We start from the raw sequence: 25,010 nt of genomic DNA, 5'->3' as shown, positions 1-25,010 counted from the left end.
TCACTCATTATGTATTAAACAAGAAACTAATGACTTTTGCTGTTGATGTTTTTAAGTTGATTAAAAATTAAAAATTAAAAATAAATGCGAAGATAATAAATAATATTGATTTATAGAACATTATATTAGTTATAAATTATAATACAATAATATAATAATAAAATACCACAAGTACATAATAATAATAATATTGAGCATTGAGTATAGGTATGTATAATATTATATAATATGTATATTACAAGTATACTATTTACACTCAATGGTAATACCTATAGTTCGAATTGCGGAAACGACCGAACAAAAGGTAAATGGATTAATATTATGGTTGAGGTATAATTTTTGAATTACTAATAACAATAATAACACACAATACACACATTAGACATAGACACTCACGCGCATAAGCATACTCGTAAATATGATTATTAATATTATGCGATTTCCTTTGTCATACGGGATAGAAACAGCTAAAACAATAATTGATATAGAGAAAACGGGCTAATAACAAACGACTGAGGTGCCAATAAGGGATCTTTGCCGGTACGTTTTTATGTTCAGAACCCCTTGCGTGTCCTTTGGTTAGTGGCGGTCGTCGGATATAAGGTAAATCAACATTTTGATTACATATATTACACGCACAAGTTGCGGTGTATTGTAAGTGCCGTTGACAGGAAACCATTTCGTATCGAAAATTGTCCGGTTGTATAACTGAATACTATTTTGCATAAAACTCACGAACTAATTAAATAATAATGTAATATAATAATAATAATAATAATAATCAAAGACGTTGTTGGTATTTTATTTTATTTTTGGAGGAGGAGGGGGGGGGGGTAAATAAGTATAGAAAATATCGTGAGATTTCTTACCTATATAAACACGTGATTTGATAGTTACTAGTTTAGTTCTTATAATCTTATGTAAGTGTCTTTATGCGTGAGCTAAAATATTATCATTTGGTATTTCTTAACTATTAGGGTAAAAAATTTAAAAAAATTATCGGTAAATTTTTTTTAGGAGAATCCGGGCTCCTGGACCCCTTGGATACGTCTCTGATTTTAATAATAACGTAAAGTAACCTAAATAAATCCATGTTGCGTTTACATATTATATTTGTTTTAATTTTAACTATTTCGATCTACTGGACTAAATTATAATATATAAGCGATAATGTAAATTAAGTTCTGTACTAGCTGCGATGTTCCAGTACACAATGTGTAACAGATACAACTGACTTTTGGACTAACTTTTTTTCACATTAATATTGTTTTATTTTTTGTTCATTAAGTGCACCTAGCACTACATGTATAATACATTTTCTTATTTTTTATTTTTTAGTACTGAAAATAAAAAAAAATTTTGGATAAATTCAAAATAGCCTATTTGTGAATCTGATTATAAAAACAATTTTGGTGGTAAAAAATTAATCTAAGTCAAGTAGTTGATTTTTTTTTAAAATTCAATTTTTTTTGGTTAAATTAATTTGGAACGCAATAACTTTTTGAAAAATATGATTTTTGAGAATTTGCTGACATGAGTGGATTTCTTAAATTATTATTATTATTAAAAAATGTTGTCATACGATGAATTGGTATAATTTTTTTTTTTTAGTCAGGTCTTTGTGTTACACCCGGTATAATATTGCACAATGCACAATATATATTATTAATGACGACAAGTAACAGAAATCAGCATATTATATGAGCCATGGAGGTTTGTTTATTGTTATGTTTCATAAAAAAAGGATATTTCACAATCGTTTATAATACCTATCTAATATATTTCAATAGAATTATTAATATTCAAGAAAATAGAACGAAAGAGAGTGGAAGGTATGAGAAATTCCATACATGTATATACTATGGAACACAAAAAATAACTTCATCTCGAGCAAGTTTGATTTGCATGATCATATAGTATTATGTATTTAAGTATTTTTCTAGTTCTCCGGTCGAAGTGATTCGATTCCGGTGTAAAACCATTTAATCACTGTGATTTAACCGACAACATCTATACCATGTTTGACTTGTATACTCAGCACTCTCGACAATGGTGTAGCACTTTATTATCCGAAACATCGAGGATTTCAATCCTAATATGCACAACATCCTTTACCTCAATAGAAAGTAGGTATTGTATCGAATCCATTGGGTTAAAAGGTTTCCACGTGGTAAATAACCCAACGAGGTTCCAAATCGTATTGGTAATACTATATAGGTTTCAACCAGTATAATATGTAGTCGTATTAACTGGCGATATATTTATTATGTATTCAACTGACGGAAGTTTGTAATTTTCGCCAAAATAAGGGTATATAATTTGCACCACCATAGGTAGTCGAAAATAGTGTTTGAAATTTGCACCAAAATTAGATTCTATTATATAGTGATAAACAATATCAATAGTTAAAGCTATAAAATAGTTCGATGGAATATTCGAATAATGTATACTTGAGAATTTTTTAACATTGTTAGGGCATTATTAATTATTTTAGTCCATTTTTAACCTGTTTCTTTTATTAATAATTTAACTATTCAAATACGGATTACTTCATCTAAACTCAAAAAGATTAAGTCCAATCCAACCAATCTGGCAAACAATATCACACAATTTTGTTTTATTTCTTTTTCTTTTTACTTATACTTTATAAATTAATTAATAAGTATAATATTTATAATATCGATTAATATTCACGTACCGTTAAGCGTTAAATGGTGTAATTACTTATAATTTGTTGGCGAAATAATCACCCAGAATTTATAAACGGAATATTCTGTGTCATTAACTTCTCATACCTCAAACATTGTACTCTACTATCAACAATAGTACGATTATTTCTTCAATAACACTATCAATATCTATCTTATTATAATTATTTTTAATTTTGGGACAAGTTACATTTACTTTTATTTGAGATGGCACAAATTACATGTGTTGTAAATACATAGGATCAAGATTGGTATAGATAGGTATGGATAGGGTAGGTTAAAAAAATAAATAGTTACAATTGGCCAAGGTATAGTTTAAGTAGTTTAATTATTAGTGTAGATTACGCAGATCTTTTTAATGAAGAATGTTTTTAACAAATATAAAACAATATTGTTCCTTTAAAAAAACTTTATTTAAACCACACAATAATACAAAGTATAATACAACAGAACAAAACAATTTGCTTGTCTGATGTAGATCTTCATTAGAACAAACCACAAATAGCAATCATAGTTTTTTAATTTAAATTTCATATTTTAATTATTTTATACAATTTTGGTAGGTATATAAGCTTGTTGTGTCATACGTTTTGATAAACTTACATTTTAATTAGAACTTACTACCTAATATTATATTATACGAACTACGAAGAGTTTTTCATTATATTTTGTCAAAATTTACGCATTTTATTGGTTTAAAACTCCCTATGCTGTATCTACTCCTTTACTCAGATAATACTGTAGGTTGTAGGTATCAAGAACAAAAACTCAAAAACTACAGCTTTTTTACATAATCACATATCAGTGGTATTTATCAGACTTGCTTATGTGTTTTTCATTTTTTGATCATAATGTTTCATGTAAAATAAAAAATAAATGGGCATGACTTTAAATTACAAAAGCTTAGAAGATTATAAAAATTGATACCGTAGATTCAACATTTACCCAGAAAACTGTTGCTGAATTTTTGACCACATTGGTCAATCAATTATTTTTTAAGATTTTTAACTTATATTAACTGATATATTGACAATTTTATGTTTAATATTTAATTTATTTCTATCTCATCTACAGTTATGGTTTCATATGCTTGAAACTATGATGGAATATAAGAAATTGTAGCACTAAAATATTAAAAAATAAATAAAAATGAGTAAATTTTAAATATTTTAGTTTAATTTTATTCTTAAACGCCAACCATTATCTTAATTTAAAAACCAAGTAGGTACGTTGAACAATATGCAAAATTCTATTAATTAGAAAATCATAAAGAACGATTTTTAAAATGCATTTTATCCATGCTTAAATTTGAGAGAGAAAACAAATGTTATTCTGATATTCTATTAATAATCTTTGTCTTTTGATAAATTTATTGTGTTTAGATAATTTCTTTGCATATATATATATATATATATATATACATATGTTAAGCTCTAGTATCATAACTAGTTTAAAAGTTGAGGTATAACTTGTTATGTTTGTGAGTTGAAAGTACATCTAGCCATATGCTGTATAATAAGTTATTATGCAATTTATTTTGACATAATAATAACACTCAAATTCTGAAATGTAAATTATATTTAGCACAGACTTATAATATTACTGCAGTTCAGATTCTATCAGTTTATATCTATTAATATCAACACTATTCAACACGTTATACAAATAACTTAATGTCAAAATATCATAGTACGTGTAACTGTAAGTCTCATAATATGCACTTAAATATTTAATAACATGGTTTCAAATTTTATAAGAGGGAATTACCAAGAAAAATCAAAGTATAAGACAAGTACTCATACCAAACTACATTCATTTTAAATAAAACCCAAAAGTCCCAGAGGAAATAGGTCAGTTAATACTTTTATCACTGGAAACTTTTGTGTGAAATTATTATACAGCCCAAATAATGTAATTAAGCTTATTAGTTGTTACTTCATTTCACTCTTTAAAAACATTAACAATACGACTGTGAATTTACTGAAAACTGTCATAATATTAAGCTTATATTTTCAGAAGAAATAATAATAAAATAACTGTTGTTAAAGTAGTTTTTTATGGCGTGACAAAATCTAACTTAAACTTTTATCTAATTTTAATATTTACTTGGATACACTTCCAAGAACATTTTATTATATAATAGAATCATAATAGTTACAAGTTATTCATTCATAATTTACAACCTACCTAGTAGTATGATTATTTTGTGTTTTACCATCTAAAGAAACTATCATTTGATTTCAGTATTATTATCGTTTGATAGTATTCCAAAGATTTTACGTGTACATACTAATTGATAATAATAACTCCATTAAACAATTTTAATTATTACCTAATTTTCCAACATAATCGAAAAATCGCATGTATAATATGTCTAATAGGTATAAAGGTTAATATTTTTTTCACTAAAATTGTAATTTGTAATACGTGTGAACACTTGAATATATAGTAATTGAGCACATCTTGGTGTTAAGTATGTGTCATGTTATTTTGTATTACTAGAAAAATAGTACATGGTTCACTGAATATAACTCTTAAGATGGGTAACAGGTTAAAAAAAAATAGCTGTCCAGTCCTAGGAGTGCTCTTAAAAATAATTTAAACATCCAAGTATCTATGTAATATTACAATATTGCAATGGCACAATTGATTTAATTCAGACAAAATATATTAGCTATGTTAATATGTAAATATGCAAATTATTAGTAATTATTGATGCATATAAACCAGCTTATTGATACTATTATAACAGTTTTAACATACAGGTGCAGCCTTTTTAGATGTAGCCCAAGCTTTTGATCGGGTCTGGCATGACGGACTTTTATATAAACTAAAAACGTTAAACACCCCAAATGCTATTTACAATCTAATTAAATCCTACCTCACTGCTCGCTGTTTTAAAGTCAAAATAAACGACACTACTTCACAAATAAAATTAATAAATGCAGGTGTACCTCAAGGTTCAAATATCTCTCCGTTACTTTTTAACCTATATGTTTCGGACTTTCCTACATCAATTAATACTGAAATAGCACTTTATGCCGACGACAGCGCAATATATTCAAGTTCTACAGTTTTAATAATTAAATTTCAATGACATAATATTAATGTAGACAAAAAACGATTTTAAGCGGACACGGTGTGTCCAATCAGCATCTAATAGGTACGAGACTTATGATATATGCATTTAAATAACTAATTAAATAGTATTACGGCTGAAGTAGATATATTGTTTATTTTTAATAAGATACCTGCCTACTTAGGTATAAAATTGTATTTATTTTTAAAGTGAATAAAATTATATTAAAATACCTATAATATTATTAACAATAATTTAATTGCCTTGAACGGTATTCACAATCAATTAGCTATGACGCAACTATAAAAGCATAGCAACATGTATAATAGGTAGGTATTTTATCAGCAACACTACAAATTTTAATCTTGTTACGTATCCTCATTTTTTTCTTGTGTATCACAATTCTTCTGACATGTATAAATACTTTCGCATATTTAAAAGTCCAAGAAACAAGAGAAAGTACCTATTACATAATGCAACTTCTGATTTAATTTAGGTATTTTATTATGTACCAGTAAACAGTGACAATATTATGTAATTTTCTCGGCACTACCAGACATTTTATAGAAAATACCAGCAATAACTATACTTTATAGATTGGTATATTGAAGTCTGAAATTCTAACGTAATAATTAGTAATTCAAAAACAATTATTATTGCTGATCACTGATGAATTTACATAAAAAAAAATAAGAAAAAATACGAAACCAAATTTACACAAGCATTAACCACTTAAACATCAAGTGGCAAATGACACACATTTTTCTGAAGCCTTGTTTGGACATATCTTTTCCTGATATCTCAGTTATCACGCGAGTGACATCATTTTAAACGGGGTGTAACTCGAAGATTCGACCAAGTCACCACTGCATGTGTGGTTACTATTATAGTTGCTTAATTAGGATATCTTATGATCACCTACGTATCTTTCTTTATTAAGGGACCATTTTAAAATGACCACTTGGTTTGCCCCTATTGACTAAGATACTTCCCATTCCAACGCTGCTAAATGGTAAGTGCCATTTATTTTTAATGATAAATATGGTTGGCTGTCACGTTTTCCACGTTCTTATCAAGTAAATAAGCTAGAGAGTTACCAACAAGAAAAGGCCTATAGGAGAACAGATATAAGCATAATTATATGAGATGGATGAGAACATAATGAGAAAAACGGATGAGAGTTCAAGCAAGATTCTATTACACGACTTAATACGGTATACAGTTCTTTAAACGTTAAGATTACCTACACTACCTATAGCTACTTAACTAAGTGATGCTTTTTTAACTGCGCTTTTCCACAATCCACCAAAATGTGTACTACATATGGGAATGAATTCTAATTTATTCTAACTTTGAATACACAATGTTGCACACTTACTTGACGTTCTAAATAAATAAATCCTCTAACTAAATAAATTGCATAGCAGCTCCTTTAATTTTTAATTAAACGCCTACGAAATTGTTTCCATTGACGGACAATAATGTTTTACAATACCTGCACCATTAGCATAATCTTCGAAGAGCCACTCGAAAAGTAACCATACTCAGATCGCTCACTTACTCAACGTTTACTGCCTTAGTGACGAGGTTAATAAACACGCATATATGTGATATACGTCGCATATTTCACTAACATTAAATTGGCATATAATTTTATACACTATTTAGTATACTATTATATTCTTAAAATACTATTTACTGTACTTAGGAGGACTTTGTTATAATAAAACCAGCGAAAAATACATAAAACACTTTTATTTGACTACCAGTATTAATGATTGTAATCCAACAATTTTTCATAATTTTTAGCATAACTATACTAGAAAACAAAAACAATGCATTATTTTTTTGGCTGAAAATTTCATTAAAAAATGTAGTTACTAAAATGTTTGATTTTTGAATACTTTAAATAATTTTTTTATTTTCAAATTTTAATCTAAAAGTAAATATAAAATATTAATAGCTTTATAAATTAAATACAAAAGGAAAAAACCGCTGAATATCAAATAAAAAACTTTTATTTTTTCAATTTAACTCTAGTAAATTAATAATAAATTTTAACATCATTTTTACCATTGTATATGTTATGGACTAATTTATTGTAGAAATTAATTGGATTGCTACTTAATAGAACTGTCAGAAATAATTGACATTCCTTCTTTTATTAGTTACCTATATAATATTAAAATAAAGTGTTGGTACTTTATACCTACATTAATTTGAAATCAAATATTTATTTGGTTAGAGTATTTTAAATCTTTAGATTCTTGAGTTAAACTGTACATTATTTAAAAATGTATTATAATTTATAATAAAATATATTTTATACAATTTATTTTATATTTAATCAATATACATATAATATAAATGTATAAAAAATTAAAAACTTAAGTCATAGAAAAAATTTAACTACCCAGGTCAATAACCTAAATCTATACTGTTGAAGTTTAAAAACATTAGTTAAGTGTCATTAATAATAATTGTACTTTTAGTGTAATAGTTTTTATTCATACAGAAAATCTTGGTTGAATATTACATAGTTAGCTAAATTATTGTAAAAACAGAAATAATTTTGAATTTTTCTGTAAACATATTATACATATTATACATATTATACATATTATACATATTATACATATTATACATATTACATATCTACAAAATAACTACATACTACTTACGAGTTACCATACTATTTATCAACTATGTTTACAAGTAATGTACAGAAGTAATTTATTTACAATCAACTATAAGTAAGAGATTAAAAAAACAACATATGATAGTAGAGGAAGTCTTTTTATAATTTTTTTTGTTTTTTGATTAGCTAGTAGCTATTAGTTAAGACAACCAATGTTTAAGTCAAGGTGCTAGTTCCGTTTGAGCATAGGTGAAATTATAGGGAGGGGATGCTTATCCCCCTAGTTTTATTCGTAGTCTATCCTCCCCCTCATCAGATAATCTGGTTAGAACTGGATTAATTTTTTGGATGGAAACGTTTCGTTCGAGAAAAATAAAGCAGCTCTTGTAACTTAGCGAAGACTGATTTTTAAAGCTCGAATGATTCTGTTATTAGAGTTATTAGCAGAACCCTAGATAAGTATGCAGTTCCATACGTCCATAATGGTTGTATGAATATTTTACATGAAATAAAACTTAAGGGATAATATGTTGAATTTTTACTTAAATTAGTGGCCATCGCAAGTAAAACCTGCAATTCAAATTGTTCGTCTTAAGATCATTAAGATGAGAAGACCAAGCAAAGCTTATGTCATGTACCTATATAATTATAGGCCTAAATATTTAACTTAATACGAGTGAAGGTTAATGGTGTTGTAAATCGTCACAAGACGCGATTGCAAAATATAATTTAATATCAATTACTAACATGATACACTGATACTATCTGTAAAACAGTAAAGAAATTGTGATAATATTATGTTATTATATCTAAGCCATATATATGTGAATCGTTTATAGTAAACGCACAAACTTGAATAAATTGGGAGGGGTGTTATTAGTATTTTTGAGCCTCCTCCCCCATTATTTATATATTCGCTCTTTTAATAATTTATTTTATTTTCATATAATTTCATACTATCAATAATATTAATGTATAGCTATCATAATAATTAATAATCAATATAAAAATGTACTTATATATATATATATATATAATATATATATAGGTATATTGACAGATTCATTAGATTATTTAATTCATTTAGAGGATATGTACTAAAACTAAAATAAATGATTAAGAGAACGTACAAATAGATTGAATGCACAAATGATGAAATCATCAATTAATTCAATTATTGGAACAATGAACATTATTTCAATTAAGGGGAGTGCTTAAAATAAATATCCACAGTTCCAGAAAACAACACTAATAATAATAATGTCCGTAACACTAAGTTATAATCACACGATTTTCATACAAATTTGAAAGTACATTCTGTAACCAATAAAAAAATATATAAAAACCTTAAATAAGCAGATATGACAAAAATGTATCTAAATTTAACTGTAGGATACGACTACAAGGTTCTTCATTAAAAATCTTACACAAATATAAATTACATGGGAAGCCATCAGCGATAAAAATTTTACTGTATTGAAACAATAATTTATGCTATAACTTATAATGATAGCTATTACATATAATATTATACATTTCATATAACAATTGAAGAATGAAAAATATTACGTATATTCGTATATTTAAATTGCTGTTCTTATAAATATATTATTATATATTGAACGATTTAAAGTTTTGAAAAATACATTAATCTTAAATATTGATCTTATGACTCTATTAGCTTGTCTGGTCTATGAGTGCTCTTATATTTTTACTAGAATAATTGATAGTAATTTTTCTCGTGGGATACCTACAACTGATTTTCGTCTATGAATCACTATAACCACACTGGTAAAAACTTTGAACAGATCCTAAAAGTGTTCAGAAATATAAATTAGCTGAACGATCTGATTTATATAAACCTATTACAGACGGAGATGGTCTTAAGAGTTAAGAAGTTGATATTGTGAGTGTTTTGATTTCTTCGAAATTGTATTTTATAGTTAATTTGTTCTACAGGCGCTTGAATGAAACTAAACTCGACAATAATTAAATCAAAATCAAATTAGATATTCTTAATAAATACAAAATAATTTATATACCTAAATTGAAAATATATAATTATAGATATAGATATAGAAGACGAAATACAAATTATTAAATTTGTAATTTTTTTTAGGCTAATAATAAATGAAGAAAAAATAATCACGACCAAAGTGTAGCTAAAATAAAATAGGCAAGTCCATAATTATTTAACGTGTAGGTCTGTTATAAATATATTTATTCAAATATATACGTCATATTATAAATTATTATTGTGCGATATTGAAAGTTTGAATAAATATACAACATATAAATAATACACACACACACATTAAATACATACTGTACATCACACATATTCATATACTGTTTTTATTATGAATGTTTTAATCCTCTACCATGTAAAAACCAGATGCTAAAAATATATTAAAAAAGATATTAAACATAGCATTGACAAGTCTATACTCACTGAATAAAATATAGTGTATAATATTAAGTTCTACCTTCTACATACCTATAACTATAGGTAGGTATCTAAAAGGTAGCTATTATTAAAACGAGAAAATGTAAATTAAAACTTTGTATTAACAACTGAAACTCACTCGAGAGTTTCTATAAGTTCCTGGATACTATATATTATAATGTCCACATTGATCAATCGTCAGTCATATATCGTTTTCCTCACTTCGGTGGAGGATAGTTGAAAGTTATAGTAAATAATAGTACATAATTAAAGAATAAATTGCGTAAAGGATAACCGAAAAACAAATTGATGCACCGAAAAATAATGTACTTATCGCATTAACGGGAATGAAACCAAATATAAGATTGTATCAAGAGAGAAAACCCACAAAACGGCGATGACAATGACAACTTAAACATCGATGTAACATTTCAGAGAATAATCCAGAAGATTATTAGGTAAAGAATAAGCATTTTAATTTAATTTATTGATTCCTTTTATATGTATTTCTTGACAGCTAAAAGATCGTTTCAATTAATAACAAACAAATATGAAAATATAATAGTTGGTTTTCTAGTTATGATCAGTTATTCTGCCCAATTGTCCAGTAAATTCAGGCCCGGATTGAACCGGCGAACTACCGAGAAAATCTCGGTGGGCCGCGTAAAAATTCAAGATCAGTATTATATCAAACACTGATATAAACTAGAATAATTTAAAATAATAATATAATGTAATTTATCTATATACAATATACGTCATATAATTATATAAATATATTATATATATATATAAAAGAAAATCAAATTTTAAACTTATAGTTATAAAAAATTGATTAAAAATCGTCATACTACTCATACTCATAGTACTCATACTATAGGCCATGACTCATGAGTGATGACTGATGAGTATGAAATGAAATGTTTACAAATTGCATAAATCCAGGCGATCTTTATTATATTTTATATTATCTATCTTTTATTTTGCATTTTTTTAAATAATATAACTGAAGTATACTAAGTAACTTAATGTAATGTACCTATTGGATAGGTGATTTGTAAACGTGCGTTAGAGAAACAATTATTATTTAAAGCACACATACCATATAAAATACTTTGTTGAGGTCCGGTAGAAATTTAAAATCTCGGTGGGCCGAAAAGTCTCTATCCGGCGCTACCAGTTATAATTGGACCTTCATAGCCGTGTCTATTATACAACTAAACATTATATTGAAAGCTATATCAACGTAACGGAAGTTGATTTATGGTATGATATTTAAATGAAAATATTATTAAAAACCCAGTTAGGTATGCATAGGTTGCATTAAATAAATGTGATCAAGATTTTTCAATTACAATTAACATAAATAGTAGGCATGATTGCGTGAATAATAATAAAATATAGGTAATGACCGTTAATGACTAATGACATACGGCGTATGAAATGATACAAATATGGTATAAATATTAATTAAAGTAATGTGCGGTAAGTCTATATAATGTGTTTAATAGCCAGTAAAATTATAGACATAAGTAATAAAAAACAAAAATGCGAACGGGACGAGTGCGTCATCGATGTGTAGTGTGCAGAATGTGACCATAGAATTTTAATGTTCTATGATATAATGCTGTGGTTGATTTACGGGGTTGGGGGTTGAAGGTGTCCAATCCTTCCCATTGGCCAACAATTAGGAATGTAAATTTTTTTTTTTTACTGGGTTATAATTAATGTAACCTATAGCTTTGTACTGAGAAAAAATTGACCTCCCCCATAAAAAATTCCTAATTGCGCTACTGATGTGACGGTACTATAATACACCATCAGGAGTACCTATGAAGTTCTTCAGAGGGATTTGAAATTTATCTTTTATGTCCTTCAACTTTTTTTTCTAGTCTATTAGCGAATACAATCAATACATCAGCCGTAAGTATATCATTTTTAAATAAAAACGATACCCGTGTATAAATGTATAATACCATATTAAAAGGTATTAGGTACATGGTTTAGATAATTCAATCAAAGAACCTGACACACCCATATCGATACCAGTCAATATATTCATGTAGGTACATAAAATTCATTGCAAAAGAAGCTACCATATGTTGCGTTACTAATATTACTTTCGCAAGATACTAAGATTAATGCTTAATAAATAAATGAATTATTCATATATATATTCTTGAACCAGTGACTGTAGTTAGCATCAATATATTTAATATTATTATAACAAGGTGTTTAAATCCCTTTCATTAACAGCAGAACATCTTCATGATTTTTTTTTAACATATAAAAAAAATTATTTTAGACGTTGGCAAAGTATATTAATAATAATACTTTTGCCTAACCCAAACAGCAACAGGAAGAACAAAATGATGGATTGCCGTGCTGCTATTGTCAGTTCTCTTCAATAATAGATTAATTTTGAATATTCTGGAAGTCTTTTGTACGAAAGGGTGGTCGTTTCGATGAATTTTTAACGACTCTCAAGTTTTTTCTGCTCCGAGTATCAGGCGGTTGTGATAATTTTTTATGAATTTTTCTTTTTACCTTTTATTCTTTTCTTTTTCACTTCATAACAACGAACAAGATGATATTGATTTTCATTGGCCACTTTCTTTCAGATGGTTCAGTTTCATTTTTCCCTGTAGACTAACGTCAGCATTGACGCGTATGGGAGTTTCATCAATCTTTTCTTTCTCGTATCACATACGTTCATGATCTATCATATTACTATTCTATCAGTCCAACAATATTGGTTATTTCCTTGCACTTTATATTATTATTGAAATCTTGGCAAGTATAATAAAATGATAATAACATTATTACACACGTATAGGCATTTCGTACATAACATTCACCTAACGTTAAGCTATTAATAATAGGTAAATACAAAACTTCCAAACTTAAGTGCGTTGGTTTAACTATAGTTAGCACATAGGTACCATTTAATTTAATAATATAATTATTTATTGTTATACAGGGTGATTCTTTTAAGTGGGTACTCAATTATCTCGAAAAATATTTACTTTTTTCAAAATATTTTTTTACATGGTTTCAAGATGTTAAAAAACAAACGTTTTTATTAAAAATATATTTTTTATCCTTATCATTTTTTTAGGTTTTTTACTTTTTTGAAAGACAACATGAGAGTTTTAATTTCATATTCCAAAGCAGAATATTTTTCTAGTATTTTTATTCATAAAAATCGAATTTAGGACTAGTAGTTTATGAGTTATATGTATTTAAAGTTTCGACAAGCGGAGAAGTGGACAAACATTTTGCGGGGTAACCCCGTACCACTCCACTCTGCCAATCTAAACTTTAAATACCTATAACTCATAAACTACTAGCGCTAAATTCGATTTTTATGAATCAAAATACTAGTAAAATATTCTGCTTTGGAATATGAAATTAAAACTCTCATGTTGTCATTCAAAAAAGTAAAAAACTTAAAAAAAATGATAAGGATAAAAAATATTTAAAAATATAATTTTTTAATAAAAACGTTGGTTTTTTAACAACTTGAAACCATGTAAAAAAATATTTTGAAAAAAGTAAATACTTTTCGAGATAATTAGTGTACCCACTTAAAAGAATCACCCTGTATAGTATATAATAGGTACCTACACCTCGCCCGATAATCGGCATTGTAAATAGTATCAATTAACGCATGTACCTATTAGTTATTACTTTATTACTTTATTAGGAACTTACTCGTATTTTAAAAAAAAGTAAAAACAATATTATGTTTGTACAACTATATCTTATAAAACATTATCTGATGGAGGTAAACTATTGACTATTGTAAATTGTTGTATATCTATTATAATTAAACTACCTACAACTTTAAACCCAAATAGTAAATAGTAGGTGACAGGTTAGGTAGTTATAGGTAGCTACTGTCTTAGTCATTTAGTTTGTTATTAACTTATATTTCTCCTCATAATCAACACAAATATTTTAAGTATTATGTATAATATAAAATATTATAATAACAATGGTAGTTATTGTAGGTTTATAACTAATATTATATATTATTTTAATATTTAATTCATAGTTTATATTAACCATTGATTGAATGCACTTAATTTTACCGCTTGGGCCCTAGTGTAATTTTTGGTTAAGTTAGACATGTAAACTTTAAAATTATTATTGTTAATACAAAATATGAGGGTCAATAAAGTGGTTACAACTGTGAAACATGAATTTTTAATATTTCAAAGGGGCTATTAACTATATTAGACACCTCTCAATCTAGCAAAGGTTATACATTCAATATTAAAACCTTTTATAATCTATTTAGAAAAAATTATTAGATATTTTATTTTCATATAAAATATATTATGTAGCATTTTATGAAATTTTTTTTTTTTTTTTTTTTTTTTTGTAAGGAGAACCCGCGGCAACATAGGCCATTGGGTGTGGGGTGGTACGGTAGAGATTATTTTTGTATATTTGTTTGTAGGTTTTTAATTGGGTAGGGTTGTAACACGTGTTTGTGTAAGTGTGGCAAGGATATGTTGCTAAAAATCCCGGGTGGTCACCCATCCGGGAGCTAGCAACTGCGGCCGGTACGTACGCTCAGTGCGTTTCCGCAGATTGAGCGTACGACCGCGCCTCACCAAGCCACGATGAAATTTTTTGTCTGATATTAATTAATGCGATATGTATATTGTGATAAACTTAAAATATTATATAAATTTTAAATTACCAACAAAAATGTAATATTATGATTCGTTACTTTCTTTTTCTCCAATTATCTGACGGTTGGTATTTAAAAAAAACTATATACCTTCACACTCTTTAGATTCAAAAATTTACAATTGTTTAAATAGTTTTATATTTTTCCATATATTTACTCGGAAATCGATGCTTGGAACTTGAAAAGTAAAAAGATTTTATATACCTATATATTTACAATATTTATATGGATACTATTAGATGGAAGTTGTTAAAGTAAAACCAACTCACTTTTTTTGTTTTTAAAGTATAATAAAAAATCGCAATAAAAAAGAAGCATCTGCAGATAAGAAAAAAGTTCTAAACAAAAAGTACCTTAGAAACCAGTCAGATTCAAAAAAAAAAAATATATCTAAGTAAAAGCAAAAATTATTTCAAAACTAAATACAAAGTACAAACTCAAATAACAATAATTTCATTGTTAAAAAGTTCTTACCTATTTACCTACCTATTATTTTAAAGTGGCTAGGCCATTTATAAATAATGAAACTTATAGTTCATAACTTAATAGTATTTTAAATAATAATAAATATAAATGTTGAAATGTCCATAGGTTTTAGCCGTTTTAGGTTAAATTTAATTTATGATTTATACTTTAATTGTTAAGCTGATGATTTTTTAAGCAAATGATAAAAGGTAATTATTACTCATAGCTTGTACTCATAATAGGTACTCGGACATTTTTAGAAAATTACAATATATGTATTTATTATTTATAGATTAATATAAACCAATATTATTTTTATATCATCGGCCCTAGATTGTTATTTTTATTTATTCTTCAAATTCCAACCTATTGAAGTATGCACAAAGTAAAAAAATTAAAAATAACTTATTCAAATTTGGATTTAGACACATCCACAATTTCAAACGTCATCGGATTAATAATCAAGAAAAAAATAGAAATAGAACAATCAATGAAAAACATTAAACTGAATACTGATAGTTAGAGGAGTAAGCGTTATGCGTACCAGACCTTGCTATTTTAATATATTTAGTAAGAATCAAGTGAGACATACTTGCACGTCAATACTTAACACTAAACACAGTAATAAAATTTATCTAAAATCATAGTTAGATACAATAATTTTTTAACATGGCAATAAAAATTGAATAGTAGTCATCAGTGATCACACCTTATACAACCACCACCCTTATTATACTAAATTAATTAAACTATAAAGGGTAGGAGGCATGGAACTTATTAAGTAGGAACCTTAATAAGGTATCTGTCTCTAAAATTGGTGATAACTGCCACACATAAGTATATCACCATATATCAGTGGTTCTCAAGCTGTTTTTGTTCACGGCACATCATTATACATCAGTACTTCACAAATTTTCGCGACACTACACACACTCAACACAAATGTAATGAAATAAATTACTGTTTTCAATATTTTTACCAGCATAATAAAATTACAAACATCAGAAACTTCTCGCGGCACACCCGTTGAGAACCACTGCCATAGATGGTCAAATACACCAAAAACTCGGTGTTTACATCATTATTTGAAGATATAATGTAAGTATAAAAATTGCAGGTACCTAACAAAACATTTTAACAAAAAGACACATCTATTTACTTTTTATTTATTTATATTACACCTGAAATTACAATTATGAATTATATTTATCAATATACACGACAAAACGCATAAGTTACTTCAATTTCACATTACTTTCATAGTTATTATGTGCACAAATTTAGTTAGATACATGTGATATAACAAAAAAAAGAAAGAAAATCTTACTCCAGGAATGGGAAGTGTTGTTAATGCTAAATTACCTTGAAGCCATAAAATTGTGTTTTGTAACATATTATAATATTTATAAAAATACTGTACTTAATTTATGAACAAATTAAAATGCAGTGAAATTTTTAATGGTTTTGTTCCCTGTGATCTTTATGGTTATACTGAACAAATATATAATACAACATATCTTAGTTAGTCCTTATTTTTCTTTATTTATTAATAATATAAACACCTAGTATTGACAATCAATGATATGAAAGTATTTCGTAGTTTATATTTTTATCTATTAATGGTTCGGTTGATGAATTAGGTATCATCCTTATTCTTACACTTTCTTATGATTTATAAGTCAAGTGCATACTGCAAGGCTCTTAAAACTTAAGATTTTAGTAAGGGAGTTCCAAGTAACTTGAGGTTTTCAACACATTTGAATCAAGCAAATTTGTTAAGCTTATAATAAAGTATAGTTTGATAGCTAGAGCACAAATAATTTTCAGTCAGTCTTTTTTGAAAAATCATTGTGTGGGCATAGTGAATGATGCGATTGGAACATAAAAAACCAAGTATTACATTAACACTGTGTAGTTGGTGGGAGTTAATCAGCACTAAATACAATTGGCTGGCCAGACTGATTATTCTTTTAACTTTTATGACAGTCGACAGAGTATAGAAAGATTCCTAACATTTGCCAACTATTTAATTAAAATATATTACTAATATACTAATGGCACCTATTTTGGTAAATATAAGTTTGGTTTCTTTAGTTGACCGTGGCGCTCACTTTTATTAATAATTGAATACATTTTACAACAGTACTTTTGTGTATTACCATCTAAATTATTTTTAAAAAAAATCCCTTTGTTTCTTGCATTACACAGTTCCTTAACACTGCTGTCTCTCAGAAATTATGGTAAAAATCAACCACTTTGTTGTTACATGTTGCAAATTAACTTCAATTCCTCTTTTTGTTATTCATAAAAATTAATACTAATGTGTCAAATATTTAATACTTAACTTTTAATTATATTTTATTATAATTATTGTTTTAAATGTTTGTTACTTTTTAGAGTTGAAAGGTGTTTGTTATCAAAAATAAAATACTCATAATTAGTTAATTAAATGTACAGCTTATATATTATGTAATTCATTTGTACTTGTATACAGTTTACACAATATGTATGTGGTTTTTCTATAAGGTAGGTACTTGAAAATAAAATATTATGTAAAATGCAAACTTATTAATCATTTTTATTGTTAATAAATATCTGAGATTGTATAAAATACCTCATAATTATTGAATAACAGGAAGATATTTATTTACTAGCAAATAACTAATCCTAATTTTATAAAAATAATATATAATTTAATATTTTTAATTAATTGTACAATTAATTTTAAAATCTTGATTGGTGTTAATATTGGTGATAATATACATCACTCTCTTATTATTGTATTTGTTCTTCTACCAGATTTTATTCTATTAACTTCATAATACACAATTCTCCAATCCATAATTGGTTGTTGTATTAAATCAGTTGATAGTTTTGCCTTTTTATGATTCTCAATGGCTAATGTTTTCCATAAAAATTGATTGCTTATCACTGAATGATAAATTTTTTTACAGCATCTCATCAACGCATACAAATCAGAGGTGTTTAGTTTTGTCATAATATATGAAATTAATTCTTCAGGTATTCCGCCCAAACCAGGATATTGACCAACAGTGATTTCCAATATGGCACATTTGATTGGAACGCTAACCAAATTTTTATATTTAAGAGATAAATGAAATAGTTCTGTGCTTATACTGGAAATACTTCTATCAATTTCGAAACATGTGCATTTTGATAAATCAAAATAACTTAATGTTATAATTAATGAATCATTGTTAGGAACACCAGTTAAATGGCATAATTGATTAGACATTACTAGTTCAGCATGAAAAATATTATGATTTTTATGCCAATATGAATTTAGTGGTTGAGTGTTTACCATTTTAGCTAATTGAATATTTGAATTAGTTGAAAAAAAATGTTCTGCCAAAGAAGTCGGAATAAATCCAGTTTCAACGGTGAATACAAAAGCAATGTTGAATAGTCGCTCGTGTCCTAGACTGGTAAGTGCATTTGACAGAAGTGATGAAAACTCAGATGAAAGTGAATTCATTTCTAAAGTAAATAATAAAAATAATAGGTAAATAATAACAGAGAATGTGTACATCAAATTTGAATTTAATGATAAATCATTGTAAGAAATATTCTGATTGAAGATGGTATGTCGCTTAAATTATTAAGCAGGCCTACTTAATATAATATTTATACTGTGGTTAGAGTAATTTATTTCACTATTTATAATATGTTAGGTTGAATTTATTTTTGCTGAAAACATTGTATTCACTATTCGTATTGATATATTATTATTATAATTGTATGTAATTATTATATTGGTACTTGTGCGTTATCGCAACTACCGCCGACTCGTCACGACTACCTTGATTTCACTTGTGCATTATCGCGACTACCTTGATTTCGAACACAGCATATTTTTAATACGTTTATAATAATACAAAACTACCCAAAGCTAATGTCAATGTATTTATTGATAATATGATAATAATTATAAAGTTTAATAATAATATGTCAAATCTAATAAAATAAAATATGTCAAATTTATACGCCAACAATTAAGAGTAAAATTTATAAAATATAAAATTTAAAAGTCAATTTGTGGTGGCCAATGATTTGCAATACTATTAAGTAAAACTTTGTACTTATCTTCATTATGATAAGTATTCCTCCACATAAACTTAGCCAAGTAAGATTCTAAATGGTGTCGAGCTGTACCTCTATGACGTTTGTTTCTCCATTTCGCCGATCCCCAAAGTCTTTCACTTGACAGCGTGGTTTTAACTAAATTTCTAAGTGTCCTAAAAGTTACTCAGCTAGTCTATAAAAATTGCGATAAGTGCGATTGTAACGACACTGGAAAAAATAGAATTGCATATAAAACGGCCTCGCAATAACCTATAATATGAGGTAGTCGCGATAACGCATATGTGGCACGCGGTAGGCGCGATAACGCACAAGTTCCATTATATTATATATTTATACATTAATGTTATTAACTCTTAAGCAAATACCAATAGAACAGTTTCAATAGGTCCAGAATATAAAGTAATAACATAAAATTATATAAATTTTTTGAAAGTCATTGTGTTTACAAAATATATAATAGTTTGAAGTCTAGTTTTTCGTTCTTTTATAAGTACCTACCAGCTACCTAACTTATTCAAATGTATATTCATAATTTCTATGGTAAAAAAATTATGTTTATATATTATATAATATTTGTTATTAGATTTATTGGTTTTATTATTAACAACATATGAGAAGCCTTTTATCAGTTTTCAATAAAGCTAAAAAAAATTGATATTAAATATATTTTTAGGTAAAAAGTGATTTTAAAATGTTCATGGTTTCGACCAATTAGAATTTAGAATGCTATAACAATAAATTGTGACAATTTATTTTCAATAATTTCAGATATTTACCTAAAATTACATCTTAATATTGAATTGTCAGGCTATAAACAAAACATTTTTTATTAATAATAATTATTATAGAAAAAAAATTGCTAGGTAGTAACAAATGTCTATAAATAACAAAAAACTTTTTTTGATTTTATAACAAATTTTAAAAATTACTATTGCCAGACATTCTCAAATCATCACATACCATTAATTTAGTACCTATTTATTTTATATTTTACTCACTTAATATATTTTGATGTTATTGATATTTTATGATTAGAATTGAAAACGTAACACTTTAAATCAATATTTTAAAATAAAACAATAACTAATTAACAAAGAATTATTAGGTACATGTTATAAAATAAATAGTATAATAGGTATAACAATTAACAATAATTGTTAAAATGGTGTAACTTCTCTAATCACTGAAACCGGAATTTCCCGAACATCCGGCACAGGGAACACATGAAATAAAAAGTTATCTAATGGTTTAATTTTAATATTGTTTAATTTGATCAAGGAACAGAGAATTATTAAATTATTAACTAATAATATTAACATTAAAACGTTTTATTGACTGTTTTAGCCTTAAGGTGTCTCAAATCTCAATTATCAATAGTTATATCTGATATTCGATATTCTATAATGAATGATGATTAAACGGATTTTGATAAGATAATAAAACATAACCTCTTAGATAGTAAACTAAATTGTTAACTTTATGTCTGTATCAGCGGTTCCCAAACTTTTTCCCATCGCGGCACGTCATTATTATTGGTTATTATAAGTCACGGCACATTTTGGATAAATATTATCTATATACTTATCAAATAATACGTATAGATATTAAAAATATTAATATAAATATTAAAAATAAGAAACGTGAACGACTTTTATCAGTTAAACAAGAAATGCGGGTGTGTTTATCGTCGATCCCACCTAGAATTGAACTATTATGCAAACAACATCAAGCACACGTTCCACACTAAAATTTACAATTATATATTTTTTTTGTAATTTTAAAGTTAATTTTTTATTAATTACTTTTATTTGTATTATATATTTTAATATTTTGAAAAAAATCATTTTATGTTATTTTACAAAAAAAGTTCAAGTTGTCGCGGCACACCTTTCAAATTTCACGGCACACCCTTTGGGAAACACTGGTCTATATAGTGATATGTTGATATGCTGTGATTTTGTGAAGTTATTATTCACCATTTTGTGTAGATACATACGCAGAAATCCCACCGAAATTTGACAATTTGAGTCCTTATTGTTTAAAATACTTTTAAATGTTCATTTTTTTTAGATACTAAGCGTATAACGAATGAATGTATTGTATTTACAATAATGTGTGTTTTCTGTTATTAATATTTAGGGTAGTAAAATACTTTGATTTTGGACATCAGCATATTTTTTGATAGAAAGTGAAAGTAGTAGGTGCATTCGAAAGGTGAAGATTCCTAGTAGTTTTAGAAATAGTCGGGAAAAACAAAAAAAACTGATGAAAAATGGTAGTTTTAACGCAAAGTAATTTTTTGCAAAAATCGATTTCATGTTTTTTAGTGTACTTACTTAACTTAAAAACTAATAATAACCGTAGGTACTATTTATATTTTCATCAAATATTTACATTATAATTTTCCACATATTATGATAACATTTTCGAAATATTTTTACTCTTTTTGAGCTATTATGGCCTTTAGAATTTTTTTAAAATTTGTATTTTTCAAATGTCTATGACGTGAAAACTTGATAAATACTTTGTATATTCATAATAATGTATAGCCGTGGTAATTATTGTATTATTATTTAATAAATAAGGGATTTTTTCAGATTGTTAAAAATTAAAAATAATGATCTCTACTCAACAATGTCTAAACACTTTAAATATGTAGATATTATATAAATAAAATAAATTGTCTTATAATGAAAAGAAAACGCAAATGTGAATTAATTATAAAAAAAAACTAAAACAGTAAGTATACATAATACCTATGTAGAAAACATTTAACAGTTAATAAATTTTACCAAGGATATACATCAAGCGAAGTTTTTGCGAGAAATGTTAGAACCTATATAATATACTCTATAGTATTTAGTATTTTCAAATGTAATATTGTAAGTAAAAGAAAGTTGACGTATGAAAACACACTATAGTATAAAATCACCTTCCTTAAGATAGATAGAGATCACTGAAAATAATATGTTTTAAACCGAATTATTAGATATTATAATGCGTTAAGAATAATAATTATTTTTCACAGATATTGCTAACTCAATTTCAACAATAAGTAGCTTCCTGTGTTCTTTTATTGAACAGAAATCACTGCCTCCAAATTATAAAGTAATGGAAATGCTATATGGTACAAATGGTACAAATACAATTTATTGATTATTCATAACATTTATTTATTTTTCTCGAATGCTAAGTTATTTTTTTTAATAATAAATTAGATATATGGATGTTATAGGCTTATTTCAATTCAGTGGCATACCCCCTCCCAATTGAATGTACAAAACATTGTACATCAAAAAAATAGATTATTATTGTTAATATTGTTGAATTTTTGTAATAATATTTTGACTTTGCCTTAAAACCATCTTCTATAGGTATAACCATTTGGACTAGAGCAATATCAATTATCAACCTAGTGAAATACCCTACTCTTCAGAGTATTCCGGTGTTCCATAACGACCATAACCGAGTGTACCCCACTTAGGTAAATGGTTGTGAATAAAAATATAATAGTTCAATTTCAATCCCAAGTAGTTCAAAAGGATGTGCAATTTTCGTATCAGACTCAAAATTATTTATAAGATGTACCTACTTAATAATACATGGTCTATTTATTTTTACGCTCTTTATAAGCGGATTGAATACATTTTAAATAATACAATAATACATTGAATGTATTACATTCAACATTGTATATTGATACAACATTAGAAGAAAAGACATCAACACAGTTTTAATTTTTTTTTTTTATTATTATAAGATGATGTTGATGTATCATTATTGCTTTCAAACTTAAGGTCAAATCATATATGAAACAAACTTATTCTGCACCCTCAATGGTGTACCTAATTTCTGTAAAACAGAAGCATACAGCACTTTGTTTTAATTTATATTTACCTACCTATTTACAATTTTTTTTTGTCATCATTTTTATGAATTTTTGCTGTTATTTTTGTTTTTTGAACAATGGTATAAGATGCAAAGTGGTTTATGAACCCTAACACTTATCTTCAAATCTCACAATGATCTGGAGGAGTAAATTTTAAAACATGGAGAAACAAGAATTGAATGCCGATTGATGTTAACGCCTCGTAAAACATGTGTACCTGAATAAGTATCTTATCCAAAGATAATCATCAAATCCAAGGTGGTGTCGTATTTTCGGGCCACTCGGTTGCAACGAAAGGCAAGCATTTTAAATTAATTAATCATAATATGCACCTTACAAATTATAATATATTGTTACATTTTTGAATTATGCTAATTTACTATAACCGCTTAAATCAATTAATTTTTAAACGTCTGGTTTTATAAATATTTTATTACTTAGGTTTAGGTAGGTATGATTCATTAAAAATTAATATAGGTACCAATCACGAGTAAATATAATATAATGTCGAAAGAGACTATAAAATATTTAAGGATCCGATTAACTCTATCGAACACTTGTAGGTATGAATGTATGATCTGGCTAAATCGATTAATATCATTGTATCCATGTGAATGTTTACCAAATAAAATATTCTCGTGACGTTCTGAAATAAATCTCAACAAAATAATTTACTATATTTTAAATAAATTAAAACGTACAATGTTAACAATACATATTATTTTAATATTAGTATCTATAGGGTTTTAGTTTTATAGAAATTGAATACATCCAACAAAATTAGATAAGAAATGAAAATATATTAATTTATCACAAAAATTTACCATTGACTGGGAATCGTATCTATATAAATAAAGAAAATCGTGTGTATAAAATTGCATGGATCTCCATATTATATTTAGTATCAGAATTTAATGTTTTACTCGTTATTTTCATTGTATAATATTATGATTATATCTTGGTGACTGGTGTGATGTAA

At 26.5% G+C, this 25,010-nt stretch overlaps 2 protein-coding genes across 2 annotated transcripts in view; one reads left to right on the top strand and one right to left on the bottom strand.

Moving 5' to 3' along the window:
* LOC107173681 (uncharacterized) overlaps positions 1-25,010 on the top strand; it is a 447,370-nt gene that overhangs the window by 15,409 nt on the left and 406,951 nt on the right. The gene's annotated exons all lie outside the window — the stretch shown is intronic.
* LOC107173678 (uncharacterized) lies at positions 18,597-21,498 on the bottom strand. The gene is made up of 2 exons (XM_015524306.2): positions 21,141-21,498; positions 18,597-19,536 (listed from the first exon to the last, which is right to left on the bottom strand). The coding sequence occupies exon 2, from the start codon at positions 19,532-19,534 to the stop codon at positions 18,803-18,805; it is 732 nt and encodes a 243-aa protein (XP_015379792.1). The 5' UTR covers positions 19,535-19,536; positions 21,141-21,498; the 3' UTR covers positions 18,597-18,802.

This window comes from Diuraphis noxia, unplaced genomic scaffold (genome assembly GCF_037042655.1).
Source record: "Diuraphis noxia isolate RWA-SAM2 unplaced genomic scaffold, SU_Dnox_SAM2 contig0003, whole genome shotgun sequence".
Lineage (NCBI taxonomy): Eukaryota > Metazoa > Arthropoda > Insecta > Hemiptera > Aphididae > Diuraphis > Diuraphis noxia.
The sequence above is the reverse complement of the archived record's forward strand: the minus strand, read 5'-3'. Positions and strand labels throughout refer to the sequence as shown.

Excerpts from the sequence above, each read along its gene's own strand:
- LOC107173678 (XM_015524306.2), bottom strand. The coding sequence starts at position 19,534 with ATGAATTCACTTTCATCTGAGTTTTCATCACTTCTGTCAAATGCACTT.